At 40.0% G+C, this 27,435-nt stretch overlaps 1 protein-coding gene across 4 annotated transcripts in view; it reads left to right on the plus strand.

Annotated features, from left to right (window-relative positions):
* The window catches only part of ARHGAP10 (Rho GTPase activating protein 10), a 152,205-nt gene that overhangs the window by 22,011 nt on the left and 102,759 nt on the right, over positions 1-27,435 (plus strand). For all 4 annotated transcript variants that reach the window (XM_074905910.1, XM_074905912.1, XM_074905911.1 and 1 more), the window contains exons 2-3: positions 19,996-20,091; positions 20,184-20,245. In XM_074905910.1, the coding sequence (XP_074762011.1) occupies positions 19,996-20,091; positions 20,184-20,245 (158 nt within the window). The remainder of the gene's footprint in view (positions 1-19,995; positions 20,092-20,183; positions 20,246-27,435) is intronic.

Genomic DNA, 27,435 nt, shown 5'->3' on the forward strand with positions numbered 1-27,435 from the left:
GGCAAAGCTGCAGCCAGCCAAGGGCCGCTGCGCAGCATTTGCCAGCTGCTGAGCCGCTATAAATGATGTCATCGGAGTCATCCTTTGTGCCTGTCTTGCTGGGAGTTCATGCTTTATCTTTAAGCAAGAGCAGGTTAAACTTGCTTCTTGTTTGAATCCAATTTTCCTTGCGGTGCTGCGGCATCAGTTTGGTTTTGTGGTTTTTGAAAAGACTGTGCGTGGTGGGTCGCTCCTGTCACGTGCGCTGTGTGTCCTTGGCGGTCCTTCTCCCGTGGGTGCAGGATTTGCACAAGCCCAGGGATGGCCATTCGCATCTTGGTCCCGTGCTTAGTTGTGGAGTTGCATTTGCACCTGAGGAAAGTAGCAGAAACAAAGGTAGTGCTGCACATTGATCAGGGATTTCATGTGTGTCCGTTGAACATGCTATTTTGCTCTAATTACCAACTCACTTTTTCTAATACATGGTCTTTCTTGGAAAAGAAATCCTGTTGATGTTATGTGTACGTGATTTATGTCACAAAATAGTCTCAGTTCTGCTGGTGTTCAAATAAAACTTGCTATTTCGTTTTGGTTTTGTTTTTTAAATCTATTTGCACACATCATCCCCTAACTTTACTAGCAGGGGTGAGAGTAATGGATACAAAGACTTTCAGAGATGCCTTATGGCATCTCTAAATATTGGTTTGGGGTGCTAACTAAATAATAGCTTTTCTGCATGTATTTCTGCCAGTTACACCCTTTGAGCAGTGAATTTTGGGTTTCAGACTGCTTTTTTGTTTGCACTAAATGCACTATCGTGTTTTCCCTGATCGACTTCTGGAAATACTTGGTGAACTGAGGCAGAGAGGTTTTCTTACTGGGTGTAGGCCTTTCCCTGGCTCACATACTCAGCAGTCTCATGTGCAGGGGTTATCTTCCTGGTTTGAACTTTGTTCTGGCTTTTGAATGTGTTAAATGCTCCAGGGATCAACAAGACAGCAGTTAAGGGAAGTCATCAGTATTTAGTTTTGAAGTGGAAACTGGCAGTGCAAGGGGAGATGTATTTTGTATTACTTCCTAATGTGGAAGCAAGGGAATTGGCTGGACTTTTGTCTGCTGGTTTTCAGAGCTACTAGCTGCTTCCACCTGAATGAATTGGTGGAGGAAGGGGGGAGCTACATGGTCTTTCGTGTTTTGTGGTGCAAGTGTAGTTCAGGATGCTGTTCAGTGCAACACTTGCATGCAGTATCTCTCTGAAGGCCTTATGTGAGTAATTCTCCTCATGTTTGCGTCATGGTTAGGTGACATCTTCCGGTGTCATGAAAATAAAATTAAAAAAAAAAAAGTTTCAGATCTTTAGCCCACAAGCACTTTGGGCTGCATACTCTGAAGTATAATGCTGTGATAGTGACATAAAGTCCAACTCATCCTGATACTCTAGAGTGTGTCATGGAAAAAGAGGTCACAGAATTGCAAAAAGTGAGATTACTAAATGTTCTTCCATTATGTTATTCCGCTTTTTTGAACTATGCATTGATTATTTCAATTTGGGGCGTAAAGTTCTGCTCTAAGCGTGTTTATAGAGAATAGTAATAGATTACACTGCATTTCCATATCCAGCAAAACACTTTCATATAGAATTAAAACTAGACATCTGAGTCAGGCAGATACTCTCCAAATTTGTGCCTGTGTCCTACCTTCATTTTAGTTTATTCTTCCCTATTCTACTTGTATTAATTTTGACATTTCTTCAGGTAGTCAAAATAGACAGGACTTTATTCAGTGAAAGGCTCTAGTCCTGACACTACCTTTGTTGATAACTAAAAAAATACTTGTAGACATGTAAACTAGAAGATTCAAACAAAATATCTTAGCTATGCATCTTACTAATTATTTGTGGTATAGCTGCAAATATCCTGACTTTGGTGGAATGAATTTGGGAAAAAAAAAAACCCAACAGAACAGTTTACAGTCAGTTTTCTCAGTGGATCTCTTGCTTCTGGAGAACTGGAGTCATAATGCTGGTATGGAGAGTTTTATTATTGACCAGCAAAGATCCTTGATATCTATTCTCCAGCAGTTGTGTATTTTCTCATCTTGTTCTTAGTCAACACAAATAAGAACAAAGATAAATAGGAGTCATCAAGTCTGTGTAGAACCAGGGTTGTTGCATTTCTCTTAGTTGGACACTCCTGTTCTTGGAATAGAATTGCAAATCACCTCTGTCATAAGGTGAAATGAAGTGACAGCCACAGGTCTGTGCATACTGGTTTTTTTTTTTTTTCCCCTTCATGGAGTTTGTACTGTATGCAACTACTCAAAAAACCCCCACACATTTATTTTGCCTGGTGTCAGCCCTCAAAATTTCTCACGGGCCTTGGTCTTTTGGGTAGAAAGGTAGGGGAGTTTATAACTTTATGGAGTCGCAGTGAACCACATCTCACGAGTTTTACAGGTTACTAGAGGTCCAGTGGACTGCAGTTGGAGAATCACAAGCATAGAGTAGGCATACAGCTCTAAAGCTTTATCAACAGGGTGAATCCTGACCAAAAGTGCCAGTTCAAAAGTGAAGCAGCCTTAGTTGCTGAAGCTAATCGCCATCAAAGGCTTAATGTTCTTCGTTATGTAGCTTCTGACTGATCCTGCCTCAGATTTTTCATGCCAACATAGCCTTTGTCTGTTCAGGACAGTGAGAAACGATACTGCCACGAGATTGCAATTTTTCTTAAATGCAGAGAACACTAAATCATCGTGATGCTAGTAAGAGCATGTACAAACCTACTGCAGCTGTAATAGTGGCCTGGCCTGTGCTGCTGGGACCCACGTAGCAGCTTCATCCGACCCTTGTTTCCCTCCCTAGAGTCTGGAAAGTGCTGCTTTTGTGACTGCTCTCCCATCCAGCTATAAGAGGTTCTCCTTTGCCTACTTGCAAAATGTCTGCAAAAAACAGGTGTTGTACCTGGACAACCTGTGAAGCAGGCAAGGTGCCATGGTCTGTGACTCTAAATTATTTCATATTGGACATACTCAGAACAGCAATGAAACAGGTTGGAACAGCCTAGACCTTGAACCTAGTGCTTTTCATTGAGTTGTCATTGTAGATTGTGTACTTGTATTGCATTTTGTTCTTGTAAGGCACGGAAAAGGGCCAGTTTAAATGGGCAGAGTAGTGAATGGTTGTCTGAGTTGGAGTAATGAATGCAGAGCCTAATGCTGCTTAAGAATCCAGTATATTTTGGAATATCACAGCTGATGTGTGAAAATGGGGGTTCTTTTCCCTTGCTTCAGCAATAGTTTTATACTAAAACTTGGACATCAGAAGAAATATTAGTAAATAAGGGAAGAAATGCATTGAGAAACTTTCAGTGTAGCAATTATTTTTTTTAATGCAAACTGTGACTAGAAAATGAGATTAACAAGGAATTTGTAAATGTGTTGGCCATGCAATCTTCCTGCAACATTCATAAAGAGCTTTTGTTTGTGAGAAGCAGAGGAAAAGCAAGAAGCTAGGAACTGCCACCTTGTCTTCAATCTTTATTTCAAATTTTATTTCTTCGGAGGAACAAAGCATGATTGACTTTGAACGCATTTCTCATTCATCCTAACGTAAAAACGTTGTGTTAGATGCTGTGACCTAGTGGGATATTTGCTAGTACCTGTACAGTGCATTAGGTTGTTCACTGCAGTTCTGGGGACCAGCTGCGGACCACTTCTGTCTTTGCAGTCAGCCAGCAGTTCGTGGGCTGCAATTTGTTAGAAACTGGTCTGATTTACATCATTAGGACTAAGTCGAAAGCTCCTGCCTTCTACAGAAATCAACAACTATCTTTTCCAGCTGTCACTGGGAAATGCATTCACTGAACACTTCAGGCTTTCCAGTATTTTACTGCCTTGTTTCCATATGTGGTAGATTGAATGAGGCTAGTTGCTTTGTTGTACAGACTTCTTACTGACTTAAAATGTTTATGAAAAAACCATTTATTGCTAGAGTAGTCCCACAACTACAAAGCAGCAGTGCAGCACAAGTGAGATACAAAACTGGGATTCCTGACTCCTTTCTCCTGGGCTGTATCACCTTTTCTGGTAGATGAGCTGTGAATTATCCAAAATAAGGTTTGAGCAAATGGAAGTGTACTTGATTTGTCTTATGACAGACCCTTTAATCAGAAAACTACTGTCAGCTTTTCAAAAGCTTGCTGTGGGATACCTGCCTCACAATATTCTAATTAATGTTTGGATTTTAAATACATGTGTGTTGAATAGCTCTTGAGCACACTGTTGTTGCAGGACTGAACTTGACATGGCAGAGCATCGATTACTGCTATGTAGCAACAACGTATAGCAGTTGTTCCAAGCGCTTGGAAGTTTTTTCATAAAGGTGGTGCTCCAGACACACAAAGTAAGATGTTCCCCAAACTAAAAAATGTTCTTCACAGATTGTTCCAGTGACCCATCTGAAACTACTTCTGAGAAATACTGGCAGAATTTTGGGAACAGGCTTTATGAGCTGAAGAGCGGAGGCTGCCACGAGTTGTGGCTCGATGAAGGATACTGCATTCATTCACCGTGGTTCTGCAGGGGAAAGAATGGACTTTTCAAGTATGCTACTAGATGGTTATCTTGGGGTAAGGAGACCAGCTATGAAATGTTAGCAGAATCTCCCGGTGGATTTTTCCTTTTTTTCTTATTTCCTTTAGGTTTTGTTTTTTAGTGTAGAAAGCATAGCAGGATGTCCAACCAGAATAACTGTCTATGTAGCTGCACACACCACGTGTGCCTCTCTTGCATGTATTTAAAACGAAGGTGTTTAGATTACAGTGTTGGATTAAATCCCTGGTTTGTATTCTACGTCCCAGATGGTCACCTTGATAACTGTTGTCTGCTGAGCAAGATTGGGCATGGTTGTGGGGAGACGGGAGGCCAAAACCTGAGGGAACACTTTTGTGCCTGGTGTGACGGTTGCTCTTTCTCTAGCTACAGAACTTGTTCAAGTAGTTCTAGTAATGCTTTCTTTTGGGTTTTATCTTTCTGAGGGAGGAGAGGAGGAGAATACCATTATTTCAGTTCTCTAGGACAAGAAATGTGTTTTCCATTGGAAAAGTAACTTTTGATAGTGCATCTTTTTTTAATACTATGTTAGGTACCTGAAGAAGAGAGGAAATACTGCGTTATAGCTAAAACCCATGCTGTCCTGTGATTTGACTTAGCTGAGTAATCACTGCACCTGACAGTCTGTCTTCCTCTCTCTTGCTTTCAGTTTATGACTTTGAATATATGGAAAGTCTGTGCCTCTTTCATGTTAGCCTGAGTTGTAGGTTTTCTTTTTCCCTTGAGGTGGGAAGGAACAGGCTACTGAAGGAGCCAGATGAAAAGATCTAATTTAGGGAAATATGTATCTTACATTGTACCATAACTCTGCCGCTCCCATTTCTGTTGAAACGTGGGGTTAAGTTTATTACCCAGGTTAATTTTAGGGTGTACATCACTGCTCAAATGACTCTTACCGTTTATTTGTGTGTTTTGATAAACTTTGATAAGTATTAAAGGTTTTGGTTTTGCAGCTGGAATCAATGCAAGATAAAACGAGAAGTCAAGGGGTATTGCATTAGGAAATACACTGATTTGTTTTTCTCACTCAAAGGAAAAAGTCAAACAGAAGAGAGAGGACTAAAAAAAAAAAAAAAAAAAAGATAGACCCCTACCCCGGATCAGGTTCTTTTTAATGTTTGTAATTAACCCTTGTAGCAACATTAACGAGACTTTCTTAGGTGCTTCCACATGCTTTCAGGCACGTATGTCCTGCACTGCCTCTATGACCATTCTTGTCATTTGTGCTAATTAAACAGCTTTAAAGGAGAAAGGAGTTTCTTCTACCATCCAGGCTAATTCCTAGTTTATTTCAAATTATATTCTCCCATCTATTTTTTTTTCTTCTTGAAAGAAAGTACTAAAAATAGAGGAGGGGGGAAAAAATACCAATCTCCCTGAAATAGAGACGCTGCAAATTGTTGTAGAAGTATGCAGTAAGTGGAGTGTTCCAGCATGGCTGTTGTGATTCAGGTCCCCGAAGTTCAGCTTAAACGTGGCTTTGCTAGGTTAGGGTTCTCTGCTGCGCCTCTTTTTTGCACAGAGAGTTCCATGATCCTCCTGCTGTTATGCTGAGATTTAGAGGCTGCAGGTTCCTGGTATATGGTCAGTTTACCCCATCCTCTTTCTTCTAGAGTCTTGAGAATCTGTGACTCAAAGTGACTCTGTTTTCAAAAACTAAATGTTTATTTTGCTAAAAGCCTGTGATATACTGAAAAAGTTTTTTTTTAAAAAAATACACCAAAACTTAAGTACATATTTTCCCTTAGCCTATGATATTTTTCTTTGCAGAGATCAGTAGTTTCCTGTAGCATTCTTGTCACCTACATTTCCATTTCAAAAGACACAGGCTTGGTCACTTGAGACTGAAAGTCTGTTGATTTGCCTCAGACCAGAGATTGGAGAGTATTTAAGCACCATCTCTTTAGTGGGATCTGCAGAAAACTGTTTAAACGTGGTTATTAAGACAGTTTACCAAAGAGCCCTTTTCACTGAAACGTGTGCCAAAGAAATTGCTTTCTTGTTGATTTGTACTCTAAATGCATAAACTGAGGTGAACCACACGGCAGTTGGGTAAATTGAATGATGATTTTCACTGGTAACGTTTTCTATTTTGCTGGTAGTGTGTGCAGGGGCAGAGGGTGGGACAAAGAGAGGACAACTACTTAGTCTTCTCTATAAGCCTGATAAAATTTAGTTCTAAGCGGGCAGTTATACCTCACGGTTGTCATAATATTTTGCATTTGGTGCCTTTTTTCAAATTTTTGTTTTGTTTGGTGTCAGGGATAGTTAGTTAATTATTTTCTTCCATCATCTTGGTTGTTTTCTGCTTGCTTCGAAGCTTGATGTATGAATAAATAATCTGATTTAAAAGGCATGCACATTTTTGTGAGCAGCCAGGACAGTTTGTACCGGAGAGTGCTAAATCCTGAGCTATACAGCCAGTGCAGCTGGAGTGCAGAACACAGCGTTGTTTTTCTCCATAGAACAATTCTGTGTAAGTAGGTGTACACGCGGTGTGTAACTCCCCGTGTAGTACAGATACAGTATGTTCACTGATGAAAGCTGCAGCATTTCCTTCAGATTGTTCTGTAATTTATCATCCCTTATTTGTATTGTAGCAATTTCAGGCAACATCCTTGAAATCTGGGGTTCTTCTGTGAGTATTGTACATACAACAAGTGTGCCCAGGTGGCCAACAAGGCCAACGCCATCCTGGCTTGTGTCAGAAATAGTGACCAGCAGGACTAGGGAAGGGATCGTCCCTCTGGACTTGGCACTGGTGGGGCTGCACCTTGAATACTGGGTTCAGTTTTGCGCCCCTCACTACAGGAAAGATATTGAGGTGCTGGAGCGCGTCCAGAAAAGGACAACGAGGCTGGTGAAGGGTCTAGAGAACAAGTCCTGTGAGGAGCAGCTGAGGGAACTGGGGGGGTTCAGTCTGGAGAAAAGGGAGCTGGGGGGAGACCATATTGCTTTCTACAGCTACCTGAGAGGAGGCTGTGGCAAGGTGGGTGCCAGACTCTTTACCAAGTAACGAGTGATACAATGAGAGGAAATGGCCTCAAGTTTTGCCAGGGAAGGTTTAGATTGGATGTTAGGCAACATTTTTTCACTGAAAGGGTTATCAAGCATTGGAACAGGCTGCCCAGAGGAGTGGTTGAGTCACCATCCCGGAAGGTATTTAAAAGAGTAGATTTAAGAGTATTTAAAGGTGTAGATGTGGCTCTTAGGGACATGGTTTAGTGATGGACTTGTCAGTCTTAGGTTTGCGGTTGGACTCAGTGATCTTGCAGGTCTTTTCCAACCTACGATTACATAGCATAGATTGTCACTGTCCAAACAGTTCCTCATTTGAGCTGTTAGGCTGGTAAAATGGATTTTTTTCCCATTTTCTCTTGTTTTGGAGAAGGGAACCTATGCTTAGATTTTCAATTTGACAGCATCTGTGGTCAGTTGTGGGTCAGCTTTAGTCTGCTGCTCCCCTTTTGTCCACTTCTTACATACAAATAAAACTCTGAGTATGCTGAATATATGTGGGCTAGCAAGACAGAGGTGTGGATCCTTTGTCTGATGATAAGCAGGGACAGTACTTGAATATAAGCTGTTGTTGGTGTGTCCAGGGAAGAGAAGCAAAGCAAAAATCAATACTTTCTGTTTTATAAACAAATTATCCAAAGCTTAGTAATGCCTGGACCCCAGAAATGGTAACAGAAACTTCACAAATCCAAACATTTTAGAAAACAACTTCCTTTTTGGGAGTACAGGCTCACTCTTTTTTCCTCGGCTTCCATCACTGAAAGTCAAACACTATTGAACCAAGTACTAAACTCCTGCACTTCTAGTCTATTATATAAAATGTTCATCTTACCACTGAAGTGGTGAGAATAGTTGCTTCCAGTGCAGGAAATGCATAGTAGTTTCTAAGGGAGGTTGTGAATAATTCCATGGTATTGCTTGACTTATGCAAGAAACTACATAATCTTCTCTCTTGTGAGAACACCTTGTGTCAGAAATGCAGCTGAAACCATTAAGTTATGGAAAAACCAAGAGTTACATAGGTTAGTACTTTCACTCTCAAATTATAGATGTTATGTCCATTTAGAAACAAAACCAGCTTGACTTTTCTCTAAAAATGAGATAGTAAATTTAAGCTAATTCTTGTGTCAAAGCATAAAAGAGGTAAGTAATCTAAAAAGGATTCTACTGTGCCATATACTGTAAATCTTCCTGTTGTTTGAAAACAGAATGGAATATGAAAGTTACGTTAAAAGACTAAACAAACAGCTTTGTTTCCTGCTTATAACTTATGTTGGTATAGCTGTGTAGGATTGCAAGATGTTTCTTTCATGCCTTGTGCTTCTCATCTCATGAGGATATGATAGTTGCTCTTGACTATCCTAAATTGCTTTTGCCCAATTGTTTTGGTTTTTGATCATTTAGTGATCTTTGTTTTGGGAACCAGTTGCCACCGATACCCAGATTGGAAACTCATTTTGAAGAAAAGTACTGAAATCCCAGAGCAGTGAGACTTTCACATACCTGTGTGCCAGTAACTGTAAGGTCAAAGGTTTTTTCCTAATCAGTAAGTTTGACTGTGTATCTCTTATATACATAGTAAAATCCTACAACTGATACATTGGCCTCTTGCAAAATTTCTAATCTGAAACTGGCAGAAAGATGATGGGATTTCTTTGCACGTAAGAGTTCAAATATTGCACAACTATCCAGACAAGAGATGAGTAAACTTTCTCTTTTGGCATATACCATACTACATAGTTGAATGTTTGAAGAAATATTTCCTGGCAGGGTCTGTCAGTGGTTATTGATGGCCAGAGCAATAGTGTGGTTATTCTGCCCAGGCAAGTAAATAGCAATAACTGGAGAAGCTGGCAGGTGAAATGATGCTGGAGCATCACGGCTTCCTCTAGCAAGTTAAAAGAGCAACAGTGAGAGAGCAGTGAAAGGGGAGTGTCAGGCTCATCCTTTACTCTCTTACATTTAATGTATTTCAGTACCTTCTGCTGGTTTTATTTATTTAAATGAATCCTGCATTAAGTATGTGGATGTTGAAATATTCTGTGGTGTATGTATATGGTTTTGGTCTGACCTAATTAGAAGCTTCAGTTTTAATTCAGAAAAATTTCCATTGACGCACACCTGTTGTTTTGCTTTACAAGTAAAATCCCTGTTTGACAGTTCTGGAAATGTGTGTATAAAACTTTTTTTAATTTGGGAGTTTAGTTTAGCTACCCACTGCTATGCTGTCTGATATTTTTTCTGGAAACTATATGTGACGTAAGTACAGGCAGTCCTCTGCATCACAGTTGCTGCCAGCTGTGTTCTCTGTCAGAACTTGGATTCATTTCACTGCTGTGTCTAACTGCAGCGAAGTTAGTCTTGAACTCTTCTCTCTTCAGGGGGCCTGTTGTGGTCATCCCATCCTTCTCGATGCTGAAAACCCACCCAGCTTGCCTACTGTGTACAAAAATAGTCTATACCTCAATAAAAGGAGTGTAATGCAAATCTTGCCAGAATTCCTACCCTCTGCATATTGAATTTGGATTTTAAGGGTTTTCTTGTTTAGAAATGCACTAAATTGTCAAGTATTTTCCCAAATGCACTCATACTTTCACCATTTAATAAATAAGTAAGTAAATAAATAGTCTAAAGTTTGGGCACTTGGCCATTACTTGCTGAATTACAGAACTCAGCTGCTCATTTGTCTGATTCCTCATTGTGTTTTTCTCGGTCCTCTCCCACCTGAATCCTGTTGCACTTGGGAAAATAAAGCTATGCTATCTAAGGTCTTTTCCAGCCTACTGGAAGAATTTTATTTAATTTTCATGACTCATGAACAGAGGAACTGGTGAAAATGTAACCTTATTTTCTGAGCCTTTTATGGTCTTACAGATGACAAATTATTTGGTAGCCATTTCATATAATGCTTTAATTATACGTGTGCAGGTGTGCTGAGTGCATGTTTGGACATGTTTTGTTGTGGAGAAATTACAGTATTGTGCAAGTTTGATCTCCTTGTGGTTTTTTGTCAACATGTGCAAATGTTCAAACAGGCAGTAATTCCATACAAGTGACAGTGTTTTGAGATCTGCCATTTTGAAGAGAGAAAACATTATGAATGGTCCTTTTTTATTTTTTGTAAAGATTTTCATGTTTAACGTTGACGTTTCTGCAGACTTGACATACTTCATAAAATATTTCAAACCGTGAATTGAATAGCATATGCTTTTAAAGATGATAAAAATACTTGCTCTAGTCATTCGTTAAGGAGGTGGCTACCAGCTTTCCTTGTGTTTTGGCTGCCCACTTTCCATTATGGAATTCTCTTCTGACTTGTGGAAAGCACTGACACTTGTATTGTTTGCAGATGGCTAGAGCTAAGCAGGCAGAGAGCTCTGTCTGGGAAAAGGCCTTCCTTGCATGAAATCCTGTTCAGGATTCATTCAGCTACAAACTGTGGGGAAAGGGTGGCTCTTTTTCTTTTTTTTTCCTCTCCCTTGCTTGCTGCTGTGGAGGAAGAAAAGATCTTGCTGAAATTAGTTATTGGATATGATCTCTCCCAGATGTCTTCTGTGCTCAACAGCAGCAGATGCAGCATGTGGAAAATCTGCAAGCTGGCATGTTGGCCGTGACCTTCCCATCCCAGACTGAGCTGTGCTCCCCCTCCAGTTTTCTCAATCACATCAAGTTTCGGTCGCACATGTGCTTTCTAAGACAATAGACTTCAGATAATGAGGTCAGTCCTGTTGCTTGGAAGGGGGAAATCTCTGCGCCCTGGTGATGGGTCAGGTCCTCCTGCTGTATTGATGTAACAGCTTTACCTGACTGCCATGAGTGAATTTTGATGACTAAAGAAATTAGGTAGACATGTCCTGTTTGTTACTTGGATTTTGAGAAGCTCTCTGAATTCAGAGAGTATTTAATTTAAGATGAGCTGTGAGGGGTTACTGCTTCACTGTCCATATCCAGATTATAGATTTGATTATGTGGGGTTGCCCCCAACTCTTACAAGTTGGCAAATATAATGACAAAATGGAACTTTGGCCCAACAGTGAATTAGTCTTTTCTTTTGCAATCAAAATAATATTTCATCACAATATATTCTGGTTTATGTAAATGTTATTGTCTGGGAAATAAGTCTGGGAAAGAAAGTGATACTCCAGAATTAAAACATTCAGAATGCTGATGTTGGATAAGTATCTCTACAATAAACATATTTTTTCCTGTAACTACTTCCTCTTCAACTGTGAAATTCTGTAAAAGGAATAATGTTTTCAGTTATACAGCACAATTTTTCATCCTTAAGCAGCGTGGTCTTCTGATTTACTGAATGCCCTTGCTTGTTTGCAAATTGTCCTTGAGACATCAATAGCTTAATGTAGGATGTAAATGGTTTGTGAAACAGGAACGAAATCATTTTACGAAATAAATATGAGTAATGAAACCATGAATAAATGCAGGAGGGCCTTCAGATCTGTGGTGTTTGACAAGAATGTGAATTGAAGAATACAACATCTGGAAATTTGTGTTCGACGTAGTTATTAGAGTTGACTTAAAAGACAAGTCAGTTTGGAATTTCTGCTAGAAAATTCCCTACTAGAAGTCTAGTCTCATCTTCTGAATTCATCTTTACATTAATAATAGTAAAATCCTGATCTCTGAAAAGGAGTGGTTTAATCTTATTTTCTAATTCAGTCACTCTATGCAAGACAGTCCCCAAGTCTGCTACTTAGAGCTGAAGGTACTGTAGAAAGTTTTACCAGTGAAAGCTTTGAAAGTACAACTGTTCTGTCAATGTGCATTCAAACTGTTGCTTCTGGACTGATGCAGAGTTTTCTTCTGGGAACGGATCATAGATGTAACATTGGTGTTCATCTTGCTGCCCTACAGTGCAGTGTGATACAGGGAAACCTTTGCAGCAAATCCTGAACTGCTAGTTTTTATCTCTGGGATCTGTGTGAATTTTGTGGAATGCTCTCAAGTTTCTGCATTGCAAATTTGTTTTTCTTAGTCCTTGCTTTCTAATTTACTACTCCTTTTGGTCTGTTTTGCTGTCAGAGACATGGAGGTTGTAAGGACCAGGGAGATGGTTATGTTTCCTTTGAAGACAAATTATCCTTGTGGTATTACACACTGATTTCTATCACAGTTACCTGACCCTTCAACAGAGTCTTCAGGATGCAGGTCTTATGTCAGCGTGATTGCAGGAATGTTTCTCCCTGAATTTATTAGCACAGATTTGTAGAGCCAGGGATGCAGCTTTTCATGAAGGAAATTTCATGAATTGTAACTTATACCGTGTTCCTAAAGAGCAGAACTGAAAGATTTAGTCGTCATCTAGCTGGCAGAGGGGTGTACTTTTTTGTAAGAACTGTTGGAGATGCCTTTATCTCCAATGAGATACTAAATGTGCTGTTTTGCCCAACCTGTGTTGCCAAGAGGAAAATACCTTTGGCAGGGTGGACTAGGGCTGGCTTGCTGAATTTGAAGATCCAGCTAAAAAGGCAAATAATATGTGCCCAAGAAGGTGTGGTGGAGCCCAGGGACAATACCAGTGCGATTTGGCCGTTTGCCCATACTTGCATACTTTGTGATATATTGTATATGGTAATTAACATGTTAATTAGTTGTTTCGCGATGTGGAGAAATGTGGCGTTTGTACCCTTGCACTTGCAAGGGTACAAAGAAAAGTGAGTTAAGTCTGTTTGCCCTCGTAAAAGTTAGAGAACTGGAGAAGGCAGATACAGTGATACGTGTTTTACGTTATGCTGGACACTTTCTATAGGAGAAAACAATGGTTGCAGGTTATGGCTTCTAAAACCTTTTTCATATCTACGAAAATAAGAGTGCTAAAATCTGAAAGCTGTCTTAACTTGCCTGTTTTGATCGATGTAGAGAATAGTGGCATTTGGACTACGGGATTATGCATTTGAGAAAAGGAAGATCATAAAATATGACAGAAGTAACCTATGAAATAGAAATCTTGCAAAAATGGTTCTCTGTCTTAAGTGGGGAGAAGGTTAGAATATCTCTGTCATGCCATTTACACGTGGTTTGTTCGGGCTAAATTGCCTGTTTTTACTTGTTGCATAATTATGCCTTAATTAATGACTCCAGCATGCACTAAAACTGGTAATAAGGAATGTCAAACCCTGTGGAAGAAACATTTAAGAGCAGTCAGCTCCTAACAGAGGTGCTGTTCTGAAGGATAATATTCGTTGCCCCAATATTCAGTTTCTCTCTTTTTCTTAGACTGGGTAATAAAAATATGCTTTTCTTTTTTGACTTCTAGGTCTTCACTTCCTGTTGTCATTAGTTGGGAGTTGTGACAAAATTTGGACTTTTAGTGTAACAGAAGAATGACATGAATTCCTATCTGTGACAAGTTAAAAAGAAAAATTCCCCTAAAGATTACAATCTCTAAAATTGTTATAAATTTATTGTATTTACCTATAAATTACCTGTGGTGTTTGTTTTCCATTTTATTCTTTCAATTTCCTTTTTTCTGTTAGATGCTGAAGTGCAAAGCTTTTTTCTCTTTAGTTTAACAAAACCCCTTTCATGTTAATTTGAAATTTTTCCTAAAATATTGCTGCTGCTGTTGGCTAACTCTTCCTCTTTTTCGTTGTATTTTGAAAATTTAAACTCTCATTTATGTGTATGTGTAAACTTGATCGAGAGTAACTTCATTCTGACACCAAATCTCTAAGGGTTTTTAGTAAATAATAAACCACATTGTAACATTGGTACAATTGGTGTAGATTTGTCTCAGACCTGAGCGTGTAAATGTGGAGGGTATGAAGCTGTCAACTCCTGGATGCTCAGGAGCTGCGGCTGGAAAGGTCCCTTTGGGCCAGGAGGAGCAGAATGCTGTGTCACTGGTTGAATTAAACTGACATGGTGAGAGGTTGTGGGTTTTCTTATTTGTTTTTAAGGTACGGGATGATCCAAATACGCTTACACTGTATTGGGGAGGAGGGGAGGGGAAGTTGAGCTACTTGACGAGTCACTAATGAATTGAATTTTAATCCCAATACTTGAATTTGGTAAGCTTTCAGAAACTCGTGAGTTGCTGCGGTCAGTGTGACATTGTCAAAATGGGACTCCAGAAACCTCCTTTGAACGTGATTTCCATTCTGGTTTTGGAGGGAAATGGTAACTTTGTATTTTAGTTTTACTGCCATTTTCTTCTGTCTTGATGAGTCTCTTTTATTAGATAAAAATTAGTAGTAAAAAGCTTATTTGGTTTTAGAGAGTTTGGAACATGTTACTGCTCTCAAGGATCTGCCACATGGCTTGCATCTGCTAAGTTGAGAAGTAAATCCTGTTTATCCACCTTACTAAGGTAATAAATAAATCCTGTTCATGTTCTCAGTGTGGTGGATTATACTAGATTCATTGTTCACCTTGCTAAAGGGGACACAGAAGAGAAACACTGAGTTGCTTTTGTAAACATTGAGATGGCGCTTGTTTTGTACATAACATCACACCAGTCTGTATTGCAGCTCTTGGACAAACTATTTTAAGTGCTCTGTTCCTCTGAAGCTGCTTCCTTAGCTCTTGGAAGTGAGATTGATGCCTGGGAAGAAAAGGGGAGAGGTTGACTCTCACTCAGCTTGTCCATGCCTGTTTCACAACGGTGCATAGCTTGCCTGATCTTGGCCTACTGTGCGGAAAATGGATTGAGAAGTCTAATATTAGTCCTTAATGTAGTTAACAGAGCTTGAAGACAAGCTTGGTAGTTAAGTCCGATATTTGTTAACCTTCAAGCTTTTTGAGGAGAATGTTGCGAACGAGCCCAGAGCAATTTTAACCCATGTTAAATAAAGCTGCTAGAAACCTGTCATTCCTGGAGCGTATACATTAGCGTCAACGAGGTGTGTAGTTAGGAATGAGGAATGGCCGTGTAATTCCGGTCCTTCTTAAAAAATCATCATGATATGATAAGAGTGAAGCTTGCTGTAGAAATCTGTGTTTTGTTATAGTAAAATTTGAACACTAATACAAGAGGTAATTCTTCTGCCATGCAAAAGAGATCTGGGATAGCCTTTGGAAGGCACATGGCCTGACTTCATGCCATTTTTCATTTAGGTGGTTAACACTGAAGTTAGTGCTGAACTTAAGGGCATTGATTGGAGTCTGGTACTCTGTGAGGCTGGCCACCGCCTAGCAACTCATGGTGTCGTGTTGGCTTGGCTCAACTCGGATAAGGAAGAAAAATATTTTCCTCCAAATCCCAATGGAAGAATATAGAGGTATTTGTGTGGGGCACGGGCAGTACATCTGGCACAGGAAGAGCTGACAGGAGTGCTTGTTACCAAAACGTTTCAGAGCAAAGTGGGAGAGCTGGCATCTGCTCCTTTTTCTTTTGGTGTGTTTTTAAGTAGTTACATTCAAACATGAAAAAAGTACAGTGTACTGAGACAAACATTAACAGAGACAATGAAAAGCCCTGGTGTCCTTGTGTCCCTCCCTTCTTTCTTTGCAAATTCATCTGTCTCTCATCAGTCTTTTAGTCAAAACATTTAGCAGATGCTGGGTTTCTTTCAGCGTTCTAAGAAAGTGAGTCTTTGAAATGACTCTGCCTTCTGGGTTTGCCAGGATTACATTTTATTCAGGGAAGAGTGTTAGTGTTTGGTTGATATTTAAATGCTCTTTGATCTTGAATGCCCTGTTCCTCCCTTTAAATGATAGCAGCAGCTTTCAGCAAGCAACAACCCTATTACTGCTTCCTCTGTCTTTCTGTTTGGTGTTACTGTGTAGGATGTGGAGGTTAAAGGGAATAAAATGATTACTTCCCAGCCCCCTAAATTCTCACTTTTTTTTTTTTTTTTCAGTAGGCCACAGCATTATTTGGATAATGAGTGTAACTGGCTGTGCTGTTTGATACATACCATATATACTGTCTTATTCTAATGTATGTAGCTGGATTCCATATATGTTTACAGTCTGTTATATAACACATACTGGTCTTGTAAGCTCCAATGCTGATGTGGAACAGTACTGGGATGTATCTGTCAGTGCCAGCTGAATAATTTTGCTGTACTAAAGGTCTTCTAACACAGAATGGAAGAAAGCCAAGTTACATTTATGAAATTTCCAACTTGAGCAACAATGCTCAACATTTAAATTGTAACACAATAGTAAGAGTGTATAGTATTTATGATGATATCAGCATCTAATTTGTTTTTATAGAGTTTTATAAATGCTTATAATTATGTGAACATCTCTGTACTGTAGGATATGTGGGATTTTTCAGGGTAAAGGCTGGAGCAGTTTCATGCTGTTTGCCCCACAGTGGAAGGTTCGACTGCAGATGGTTCCAGGTGTCTGGCTCTGGCCATGGTTTGCCAGGCAGCAAGAAAGTCCAACACGACGCTCTGTTATCATTTTGAGTCTAGCCACCATCCTCGTAATTCTTCCTGTGCTGTAGCAAAATGAGTTCAGTATTCTTGCTCTGAACTTTTGATAAAGTTTTCCTCCATCTCTACTTCATATTCAAGTTTTGTTTCTTTTGGTCTAGCCAAAGGCAGACCAGAGACTCTTCCATTCTTGTGAATAGCTTGGTACCAGTGGTTCTGCCCAGCAAGGTGCTAGTTTTCTGTTAGACCACTGCTATTTTGGAGTAGGGAATGAAAACAGAAGGTGACCTTAAATGTAAATTTAGCTAAAATGAAACAAGAATGATGGATGATACATAAACACTTGAGGATGAATCTTGTAGTTAATATCTGCTAACTAATCAGAACTTAAAATCTTATTTTGGCAAGAGTCAGGACTCTGATCATTGCAGCAGTCTGTTGAACCAAATGACTGGAGTGTTCCTACCCCATTCAGGAGACTTGTTTCTTCCCAGTTACATCTTGCAACATGTGGTTGGTTTTTATTTTGCTCTAGTGGCTTCCTGCCTTTGTTGGAAGTGCCAGATGCTTAAAATCCATCAGAAAAATCTCCTCCTTTTCATTGTCTTTTCTTCTAGGTGTTGGTTCAATAGCCAGGTATCTGCAGCTTTTCTTGACCCATCAGGTCATTCTTCTGTGTCCCAAACCCTCAACCTCCCCCCACCTCTTAATGCTTCTCAAAATTTTCTGGGACAGTTCTTAAACATTTCAGAGATGATGTGTGGAAAGACATTGCAAAGATTTAATGTGTTTTCATGGCTTTAATACAAGAACTCCGCAAATCTGCCTTTGGCGTGTTAAAAGGTTACTGCTTCCAACCACCTACTCCAGCCCTTTGGTCAGTAGTTTCCAGTCCTTTAGCGGATTCAGTAAAGAAAAATGCATGAATGTGGCTTTCTGATCCTGTGAGAAGCTCTGTGTTTTGATTCGGCCCCTTCTCAACGTGACTGAAGATGTTGGACTTTGCACTGAAAGAGTCGGGGTGTAGATACAGGTTCTGTCTGCTGTCGCTGTCACCAGAGAGGTGGCTTTTGGTGGAGAGGAGGAAAACGCAGTCACGCCGGAGGCTGTTCTGCACCACTCTATAAAGGCTCATCAAAGCCCATAGCCCACTTCAGTATTTTAGTACCCTTTCAGTCTGTGAGGGGGAAAAGGGAGTGGGGCGTGCGTGCAGGGCTGCATTCTTTCTCTTAACGTGTACCTTGCTCAACATTATTTGTGTACTTCACCTCTACAAGTGGGAGAAAATGTAATAATTGGTTCCTTTCTCTAGCGTGGGACTGGCTCTCATATGACAGGGCTTTGGTTGAGGATTATCAGATTCAAGAAAATGAAATAAGTTTGAGAGAGTGTGTGTTGTTGGACCCATTCTGCTGTAAAGAAACTTGTGTTGTGACTTGGCTCACAAATAAACATAACATTAGATGTTTAAGAAACTTGTTATTTTCCATATTTAAGGCCTTCAGAGCTGGCAGAACTTGTTTCTTTTGCTGCCTGCTTTATGAACAGCCTTTTAGCGCGCAAGATGTTTGAGTTAAAATATCCATGTTTCGTTTCATGTGGGAATTATGTTACTTTTTCCTTCAACCTTTTTATCCTTCTTCCTTCAACCCTGTGCAGCATCTTCATGTGCTGAAGGGTACCTGTACAGGCTTTAGGAGCAGTGGCAAAAGGGAGGCAGTGCTCTACATGTACGTGAGGAAAGGTCTAATGAGAACTGGGTGAAAAGAAAGAAATGTGGAATGGCACGGAACAGAAAGCATTTTTTTTTTTTCTTTTTTTCATTTTCGGTTGTGTCTTGCTGTTTGTATGTGACTTAACCTTTTAAGTGGTTGAACTGAACTTTTCAGTGCAGCACTATGTCGAAGTTGTGTACTTGGCTATGACACGTGATAAAACAATGTGTTGGATGTACGACCTATCATAAAGTTGTGTTTTAAAACAAAACAAGAACAGCAAAAAACCCCAAGTTTGTAGTCTTTTAGCTCCAGTTAATATTAAAAATAAAAATGCTTAGCTGGCTCATTAAAAGAGTTGTTCTTAGCCCTTTGGAACTGCATGTGATAAGAAAAAGATTATGGATTAACTAAATATTTCAAACTGTCTTTAGCCTTGGCTGACAACAAAAATGTGAGTAAAACCTTTACTGCTGGGTAGGAGTGTACCAGGGCATGCATCCGTTTTTTTCCCCATTGAGCAATTCCATCCTTTTAGAACGTGTGAACTCTAGAACTGCAACCTGCATATGTCAGCACAACAGAAAAGTCTGTGTACACTGCTTGCTTACAGCTTTATAAATCTTAATAGGGGTTTATAATGATGATATTGTGGCTGAATGTAGAGTCTGATTACTTCGAGGGGTGTAAGAGTGCAGCCCTCTGACCCCAAATTGTCAAATGCTAATAGGTGAAAATTGGGTTGAAGAAAATATTATAGGAATATTACAAAGCAGTTGTTATACAAAATTAATTTTAATGCTGTGCATTTAACTTAAATAACTTTTGGCGTAGTTTAGCTCCATTGAATTTCTAGTTCTGTTGCAACAATACCTTTAAATTTGGTTTATGTATAAATGTTTCACTAGCAGAGTTATCCAAGTAAAGGATATAGAAAATCCTAAAATGCTGAGACACATGCTAGTGAATTTAGGTTAGCAGAGTGATCCAACCGGCACAACTTACTCTGAGAGTTGTGCCTTAAACTTCTGTAGGTACAGATCTGTTAGTATGGCCTGTGTCCTAAATTGTGGCTTAGTGAAGGGTAAGAATAGGTCTAATATGGTACACATGATCATATTTGCTTCCTACTATATAGCCAAAATCTGTGCAACAGATTCCCAGATGAGATCAGAAGAGGGTCAGACAATATTGGATGGCTTGTAATGTCCTTAGGCAGACCGGTGTTAAGTCTTGTTTCTTGTAAAAGTTCATTATTCTAGGGTTAGGGGGATTTTCAGCCTTCTCAAAATGATTCCCTAACCTTCAATCTGTGCTTTTTTTCCTTGCAGACCTTTCAGCAGCCCAGAGAAAATTTGCTCATTCTCTGAGAGACTTTAAATTTGAATTCATTGGTGATGCGGAGACAGATGATGAAAGATGCATAGGTAGGTAGAAGTGACTATAAGTGGCTATATTTTGCCGTGCCATCCTACAACATAATTAAACTTATTTTTTTTCCTCTGGTTTTGTGTTACAGATGCGTCACTTCATGAGTTTTCAAACTTCTTAAAAAACCTGGAAGAACAAAGAGAAATTTTGGTGAGTTGCAATAAAAATTTTCCAAAGCTGTATGTATAGAAAGAGTAAGGTGAAAGTTGCAAGGAGTAAGATGGAAGTCAGAGTTGCTTACTGCTTTGTTAACCACCAAGATGTTGGTATCAATAACTTAACAGTGAAAGCTCTCATTGTGCAACCTCTGGTTCTGTAGCCTAGAGTTACAGACAGCAGCTAGATCTAATTAAAGAAGAAAGCTGTTATGTAAGGACAGGTAACTATGAGTTGGTTTGAAATTTAAAATCAGCGCTCTGATAAATTATGGCTGGTGTAAATGGGAAAACCATCGTAAAGTTGTTTACCATTTACAGTAAAAATCAAGATGAAAGACTTAATACTGCAGCAGGACACCCGAGGTTGGGAATTTGGCCAGATTTGGAGGCAGGATCTCTGTGGCTCCAGCGTCAACACTTGGGTGGATTTGGGATGCAGTCTGTTGGCTGGATGCAGTGGCTGACTTCCAAACCTTTTCTTTGTAGGTGAGCTTTCTGGTGGAGGCAGACTATGACACGTGCATCTGCAAGCATTTAGTTGCCCTGTTGTGCAGAAGGGAGTGTTCTGCCTTCCTGTGCCTCTGATTGCTGAGGGTTTTAGTGTAAGATGGCTCGGGTTAGCTGCACATAGACTGTGGGTTGAGAGCTCTGCGATACACCTTGCCATCTTCTTTTCCTAAGTTGTCCAGAGGTTGGGGGATTTCTTTCTGGATGGTACCATGGTGCTTCTCTGCAGTTACATGCCCAGCTTGCGCTTCGGAGCAGGGATTCATGGAGCAGATGATGTGTACCCAGTTTTCTTCTGAGTGTGGTCAGACTCTGCAGCTAGGAAATGCTCTTAGATCTGCCTAGGTAGCAATTATGTTGCTCAGTATTTGCCATGTGATTATATCTTTATCTTCCTGGAAGTCAGTGACCACTTGGCATCAGAGGGAGGAAACTCAGACTAATCTGGGTTCTGTGCCAGGAGCTGTGCTTGCAGTGTAGGAGTATGTAGATATGTGAGAAAAGAACTTGTGAATATTTTTACATTTTTGTTTTAAACATTTCTCTCTGACGGTCCTGAGCCTGGTAATAGTCATGGTTCTTTGAGTGTGCCATGTTTTGTCCTGGTATGTTGTTCTGATCTGGAACCACATTTGGGTCAGAATTAGGGTCTCTGTGGTTCCTTGCCCATTCCTACATACTAGAGACAGTTTTTCAGCATCTTGAGTTGTTTTGCCAAGTTGTAGGGATTTGCTCAAGTATGTTTGAATGCTGCTTTTTCTGTAATTCTGAAGTATAGTCTTTACTCTGCTTTTTTATGCCATCCATAGCTGTATTTTATTTTAATGAAGTTGCATACATCTAATTAGTGAAAGTCTTTGGGAAGTTTTACAATGAAAAATACTTGTCACGTTATTTTCCACACTATTTTGGTATCAAATTTTTGAGAGATGTCAGCTACAGGACTTCAGAAGTATGTGGCACGTTTCAGTGACTATATCAATAGAACTTCAGCAGCGATAGATTACCAACAGTCAGCTGTGCAGAATCCAGCACTGTCTGTATAGTAAAACACTGCTGGTTTTCAGACCGAATACCACAAACTAGTGTTACTTTTTGTTTTTTTGTGTGATGTCCATGCTTACACAGAAGGCAGTAGGATGCTAGAAGATAGTTAATACCAGTTTCTTGATAAATAAAAGATGAAATGCAGTATTTGTTAGAACAGTGGCAGTTTGATGAAAACTGGGGAGTATAAAATATTGTCAAGCAAGTATTTAATTCTAAATAGAAACAGAATATATTCTCTGAGTTACCAGATTTGTGACCTTTTCATTGCATCTCTAGTCTAGCAAATGTTATGTATTGTTTCTAGAGTGACTTAATATAATATTGGCCATAAGTCTTTGAGAAAATGATTGTATGGTGACTGGTAAAGATACTTTTCAGCAGCTGCTGCTCTGACTTTCTTTTTTTGACATCTCAATGGATGTTTTAAGTAGCATGAGCACTAAGGATACTCCCATAGAGAATATTAGGGCATGTTGCACTCACAGATGTTTAGAATCAGATCAGGGATCCAAAGAGTTTCCAATAAGATGCAAAGTATATAGCAGGATTTTTTTTCAGAACTGTTCAGTTGTCTTTGTTACGGATGTTCTTCATTGAACATTTTTTCCCCTTACCACCTTGAAGATGACCAGAGGGTTTCTGACTGCTTCACTTCTGTTTCAGTGTAGAATTGCAGATAAATTTAAGTTATATAAAGTAAAATTTAAGAAATTAATTAATAATTACAGAACTGAGGGAATTTCAGATATTGCTCTTTTTATTGAAATTTTTGGATGTTTGAGAAGATTTGTTTTTTTTTTTACCATATTGTAAATGAAACAAATTTGTGCTTAAAATATATTCTAAACTGAAATTAAATGCTCATCACAGAATCATCTGGGCTGGAAAAGCCCTTGGAGCTCCTCCAGCCCAACCATGAACCTCCCCCTGACCGTTCCCAACTCCCCCAGATCCCTCAGCGCTGGCTCAGCCCGACTCTTCAACCCCCCCAGGGATCCCGGGGACTCCCCCCTGCCCTGGGCAGCCCATTCCAACGCCCAACAGCCCCTTCTGCACAGAAATCCTTCCTCAGAGCCAGCCTGACCCTGCCCTGGGCAGCTTGAGGCCATTCCCTCGGGGCCTGGCGCTGGGGCCTTGGCTCCAGAGACTCATCCCCCCTCTCTGCCCCCTCCTGGCAGGGAGTTGCAGAGGGCCAGGAGGTCTCCCCTCAGCCTCCTCTTCTCCAGACTGAACCCCCCCAGTTCCCCCATCCGCTCCCCGTACGACCTGTGCTCCAGACCCTGCCCCAGCTCCGTTGCCCTTCTCTGGCCACGCTCGAGTCATTCAATGGCCTTTTTGGGGTGAGGGGCCCAACACTGAACACAGGAATCGAGGGGCGGCCTCCCCAGTGCCGAGCCCAGGGCTCAGATCCCTTCCCTGTCCCTGCTGGCCACGCCAGTGCTGACACAAGCCAGGATGCCATTGGCCTCCTTGGCCCCCTGGGCACACTTCTCAGGGTTTTCATAAAATATTGGTTGTGATGTATCCAAAGCCCATAAAACTTTTTGTTAATGCTTACCACAGATTTACTTGTTTAGTTATCACTTGTCTGGTGAATATTTATTTGGTGGATATTTAATAATTTTATTCAGATGTTGGAGTCTTCCACTTCATGGTTTACCATCTCTTCCATCTACTTCAAAGACTGCTGAAAATGTATCCCAGCTGTCAAAGGATTTAGTTGCTTGTGAAAAGGGAAGTTGGCATTAATCCATATATTTCACTGAAATTATTGTGGAGTGGCCAATACAAAAAAATTATGTTTTTCCATAGCACTGTAGCTTGGTGACATTCCCCAGGGCAGATAGGAAATAGATCAGTTTGTCCCTGAGAAATTCTGGAAATCGTTTTTACGTGTTAGGGATGAAGGGAGTTGTAGGACTTACGTGCTGCCCCCTTGACATTACAAAAGTGTCTTGGAAGGGATGAAAGGGAACTTTGCAAGTCTACTAGGAAAAAGTTGGGGATGAACAAGCACCAACATGGCCATGGTAAGATGCTCTGGCCCGCTACCTCGGCATCCTCCTGCTTGCCAGGTAGGGCACCCCACCTCCTTCCCAGCTCTAGTTCTCCTGTCAGCAGAAGCAAGTTTGGTTCTTGTGATGGAGTCAGAACAACAGGCTCTGCAGGGCCCTTGTTTAAGCTGTGGTGACGAGCGGCGCAGGGCTACCTGGTAGGTACTGTTCACCTGTGCTTATTATCCCTTTCCTCCTTCTTCACTTGCCTTTTTGCCTCCTTCATACCTTCCTTCCTCCATCCCAGTCTTCTCCCCAGTGACCAGCATATCCCTAATTATTTTTCCCTGTTGATTCCAGTGTTGTTAAATCATAACCAAATTTGACAGCACTGGTACTGTTCCCTCGGTGAGCTCAGCAGTACTTGGCACTCCTGGTGTGGTCACCCTGATGTGCTAGCTGGGCATGTGTCCCCTCCCTGGAGGTCCTCCATCCTGCCCTTTAGCTGCTTCTAGGGTTCTGTTTTTGACATAACTCGCCCTTAACCACTCAGGAAGTCCAGTCAGCCCTCAGGGCACTATCTGTAAATTTTTTCAGCATCTCTCCCGGTTACAGGCTGTCTCCAGCAATCTCTCAGCTCCTGTCTAGCGGTGTCTTGTGTCCTGTTTGGTTAGCTGGCTCCCATGCCAGGGCTGAGCTGGCTGCCTGTGCCTGCACCCCTGCCAGAGCTGTGACTTGCGGCAGGGTCATGTATACGGGTGCTGGTCTAACCTAGTCTTTAAAAAAGTTCCGGGAACAGGGATTTCTCTAGTTTTACTCTTATTCTTCTATTTTTTCACCTGATATCCGTCCTAAGTGTCCCTTACTGCAGGTTAAGCTGGGAACTTTTCTACAGTATTAATGGAGTAAAACCAATCACTTTTCCTTCCTAGTATTGTCACTGTTACCCTTTCGAAGTGGTGATTTGCATCTGTATATTTCTTTATTAAATTTAATTACACTGAGTTTAGACTATCTCTCTTTTATGTTAAAATTATTTTTAATCCTGCTTTCTGAAAGCACTGACATTTTCTCTTGTGTTTATGTCCCTCTGCATGTATATTAATTAGTGTGGTGGAGTTGCTGGTAAGTCACTCTGTAACTCGCTGCTGAAAATCGGATCATGTGGGAAACTTGGCTGTGATTTCCTATATGATGCCTGATATGTCGTCTTAGCTGAACAGGTATTTTTCAGTGTAGTTTTGCAACCAGGATGTTGTTTTCTCATTCTTCCTGTGGTTTACTTGTTAAGACCAGGTCGCCACCTTTGCTTTTGAGAATGTCATTGATGAGATCAACCACTGTGCTGATCTCAAAAAGGAGACTACATATTGTTCTTAACAAATTCAAACTAGCTTTTAACCTTCTCTAGTGTGTTCCAGGACTTTTGAGTATGAGAGCTGCTATGTCTGGTCTGTACCTCGGTTCCTGCTTTCTCCACTTCTCACTTTTGCTGCTGTGTTTGCTCTTTTACCATCCTCTGGGACCTTGCTGCCTCTCCCTTTAGTTTGCTTTCCTGAGTTCTTAAACTACTCTAAAGCAAAGCCCCTTCTGACTTGAATGCAATTAATTCTTCAGTTGCATCATGTAGGAATACATCTAATTGTTCTTAAGAAATCCTTACTGTCCTTAATATTTTTTTCCCACTTTGTTAGATGAGTTTTTTCCTTTGTGAAGACTATTAAAGTCTGCTGTTGTCTTACAGTCAGCTGTTGGTTTGTTTTAACTTTCCAGTTAAATAATGGGTTTATAGCTTCCTTCCTCTCTGTGTTCTGAAATACATATGAAGAACCTCTTCTTTTTTTAGGGTTTTCTTTGTCTGTTGCCAAATTGTGTTTTTGCCTTAGTCTTTCTAACTTTATCCCTAAGTACTTTTGTATCTCCTTTTTACTCCATCACATTTCTCTTTGTATAGGATTCCTGATACAGTTATATTCACCTTACTATGTTTCTTGTCACTCCCAAGGCAATATAAACTTTCTGTTTTCCTTTGATAGGGTCTTTTCTACTCCTGCTACAGTTTTGGCACACTTCTGTTCCTTTGAAGGAAAGATGCTCCGTAATTATTTTTTGAACTTTATTTTTTTAACTTAAAAAAAAAAGACAGACTGTTGTTCTTATGCCACAGGTATCTTTGCAGTCCTAGCCTTCCAAAATTCCTTTTCCATTCTTTGTCAGTTTTACCAGCTTGTCAGAATCCAATTAAAAATACAGTCCCTCTGAAAAGTAGTACTATTCCCAGCATATATCAGGAACATGAGAAACTGTTTCTCTATGGATTTTAAAAGAAATATCTCACTGAAGTCACTATTTCATTCTTTACTCTTCTTCCTCTTTAAAAATAAAGAAAAAGGGGGAGAGGTTTCCCAAGTTAAATGAAGTTGTTAAGGTTCAAAGGCATACGCTCAAAAGGTTAAAGATAGAATTTGAGTAATCTGTGCAAGTATGTTCATATACTTATTTATAGTTGTACTTACCTCTTAGATAAGGTATTTATGAGTATTTATTTCAGAAGTTAAGTGCTCACTTAACACACAGCATTCATGAATAGCTTTCTATTACCTTTTGTTCAGGGACTCTGTGTTTACACCAGTTTACTCTGCTGTGAAGATGATAGTATTAATTTTTCTGAGCTTTACTTTGGTCCTTTGCACTTGGGTATTTAAGGGTTCATAAATCTTAATCTCTCTTCGGTCATCTGAAGAAATCTGTGTGGAGAAGCGATCAGTTTACTCACTGATTTAATACCTCGTAGTTTTGGATGTAAGATGCATTCAAGATCTGTTTAATAAGAGTTCAAGGTATTATATAGAACCCCGTATGTTCAGATCCTTTTAAGTCCACTGACAGTGCAGACTACTGAGTAGATCAGCCAAGACAGTGGAAAAGACATAATTGGTGACCACTTCTGAAAAATTAGGTGAACATCTCAGATGCAGAGATAAAACAGAATTTCTCAGAAACAGCATTTGACTACCTTAATCACAGGTTCTAGATCCTTTTTTTTCCATGTGCAACTTGTCCAATTTAATATTTTCCAGTTTTAGAAACAAGCAGAACAATTGTTGCCATATCTCATTGCCTAGCCTTTACTTCTCTGCAGGTCATGAAACCAGATGGCAATCATATAATTTTCAGAATATGGAACGCAAATGCAGAACTATGACTACTTAAGGCACATCTCTATGTTTTGATGATTCCTGACATTGAATGTTTTATTTATTTAGTTATTTTTGAATGTTTATATATAGTCTTCTGAAATTGTTTTGTGAGTTACTTATGAACTTGTGCACATTACAAAATAAAGATGACAGATGTCTATACAACAGAAAATAAGTACAAAGCCAGTTCTGGGTGCATTCCTCCCACCTCTGAGTGAATATGGCTGAAAAGTTCTGTTACCACTAGCTGCTTCTTCCAGATAACTTTGTGGTCTCACAAGCATCAACATAACTCACGAGAGAATTTTCATTCTGTTATTTCATCAATGGGAAATGTTTGGAATTTGCATTGTAAAACTGTCACCAGTTTGGATTTTGCTGGTTGTTAATAACACCACTGTTTCTTGTGGAGGACAGTGCTGACAATAATC

This window comes from Athene noctua, chromosome 4 (genome assembly GCF_965140245.1).
Source record: "Athene noctua chromosome 4, bAthNoc1.hap1.1, whole genome shotgun sequence".
NCBI lineage: Eukaryota > Metazoa > Chordata > Aves > Strigiformes > Strigidae > Athene > Athene noctua.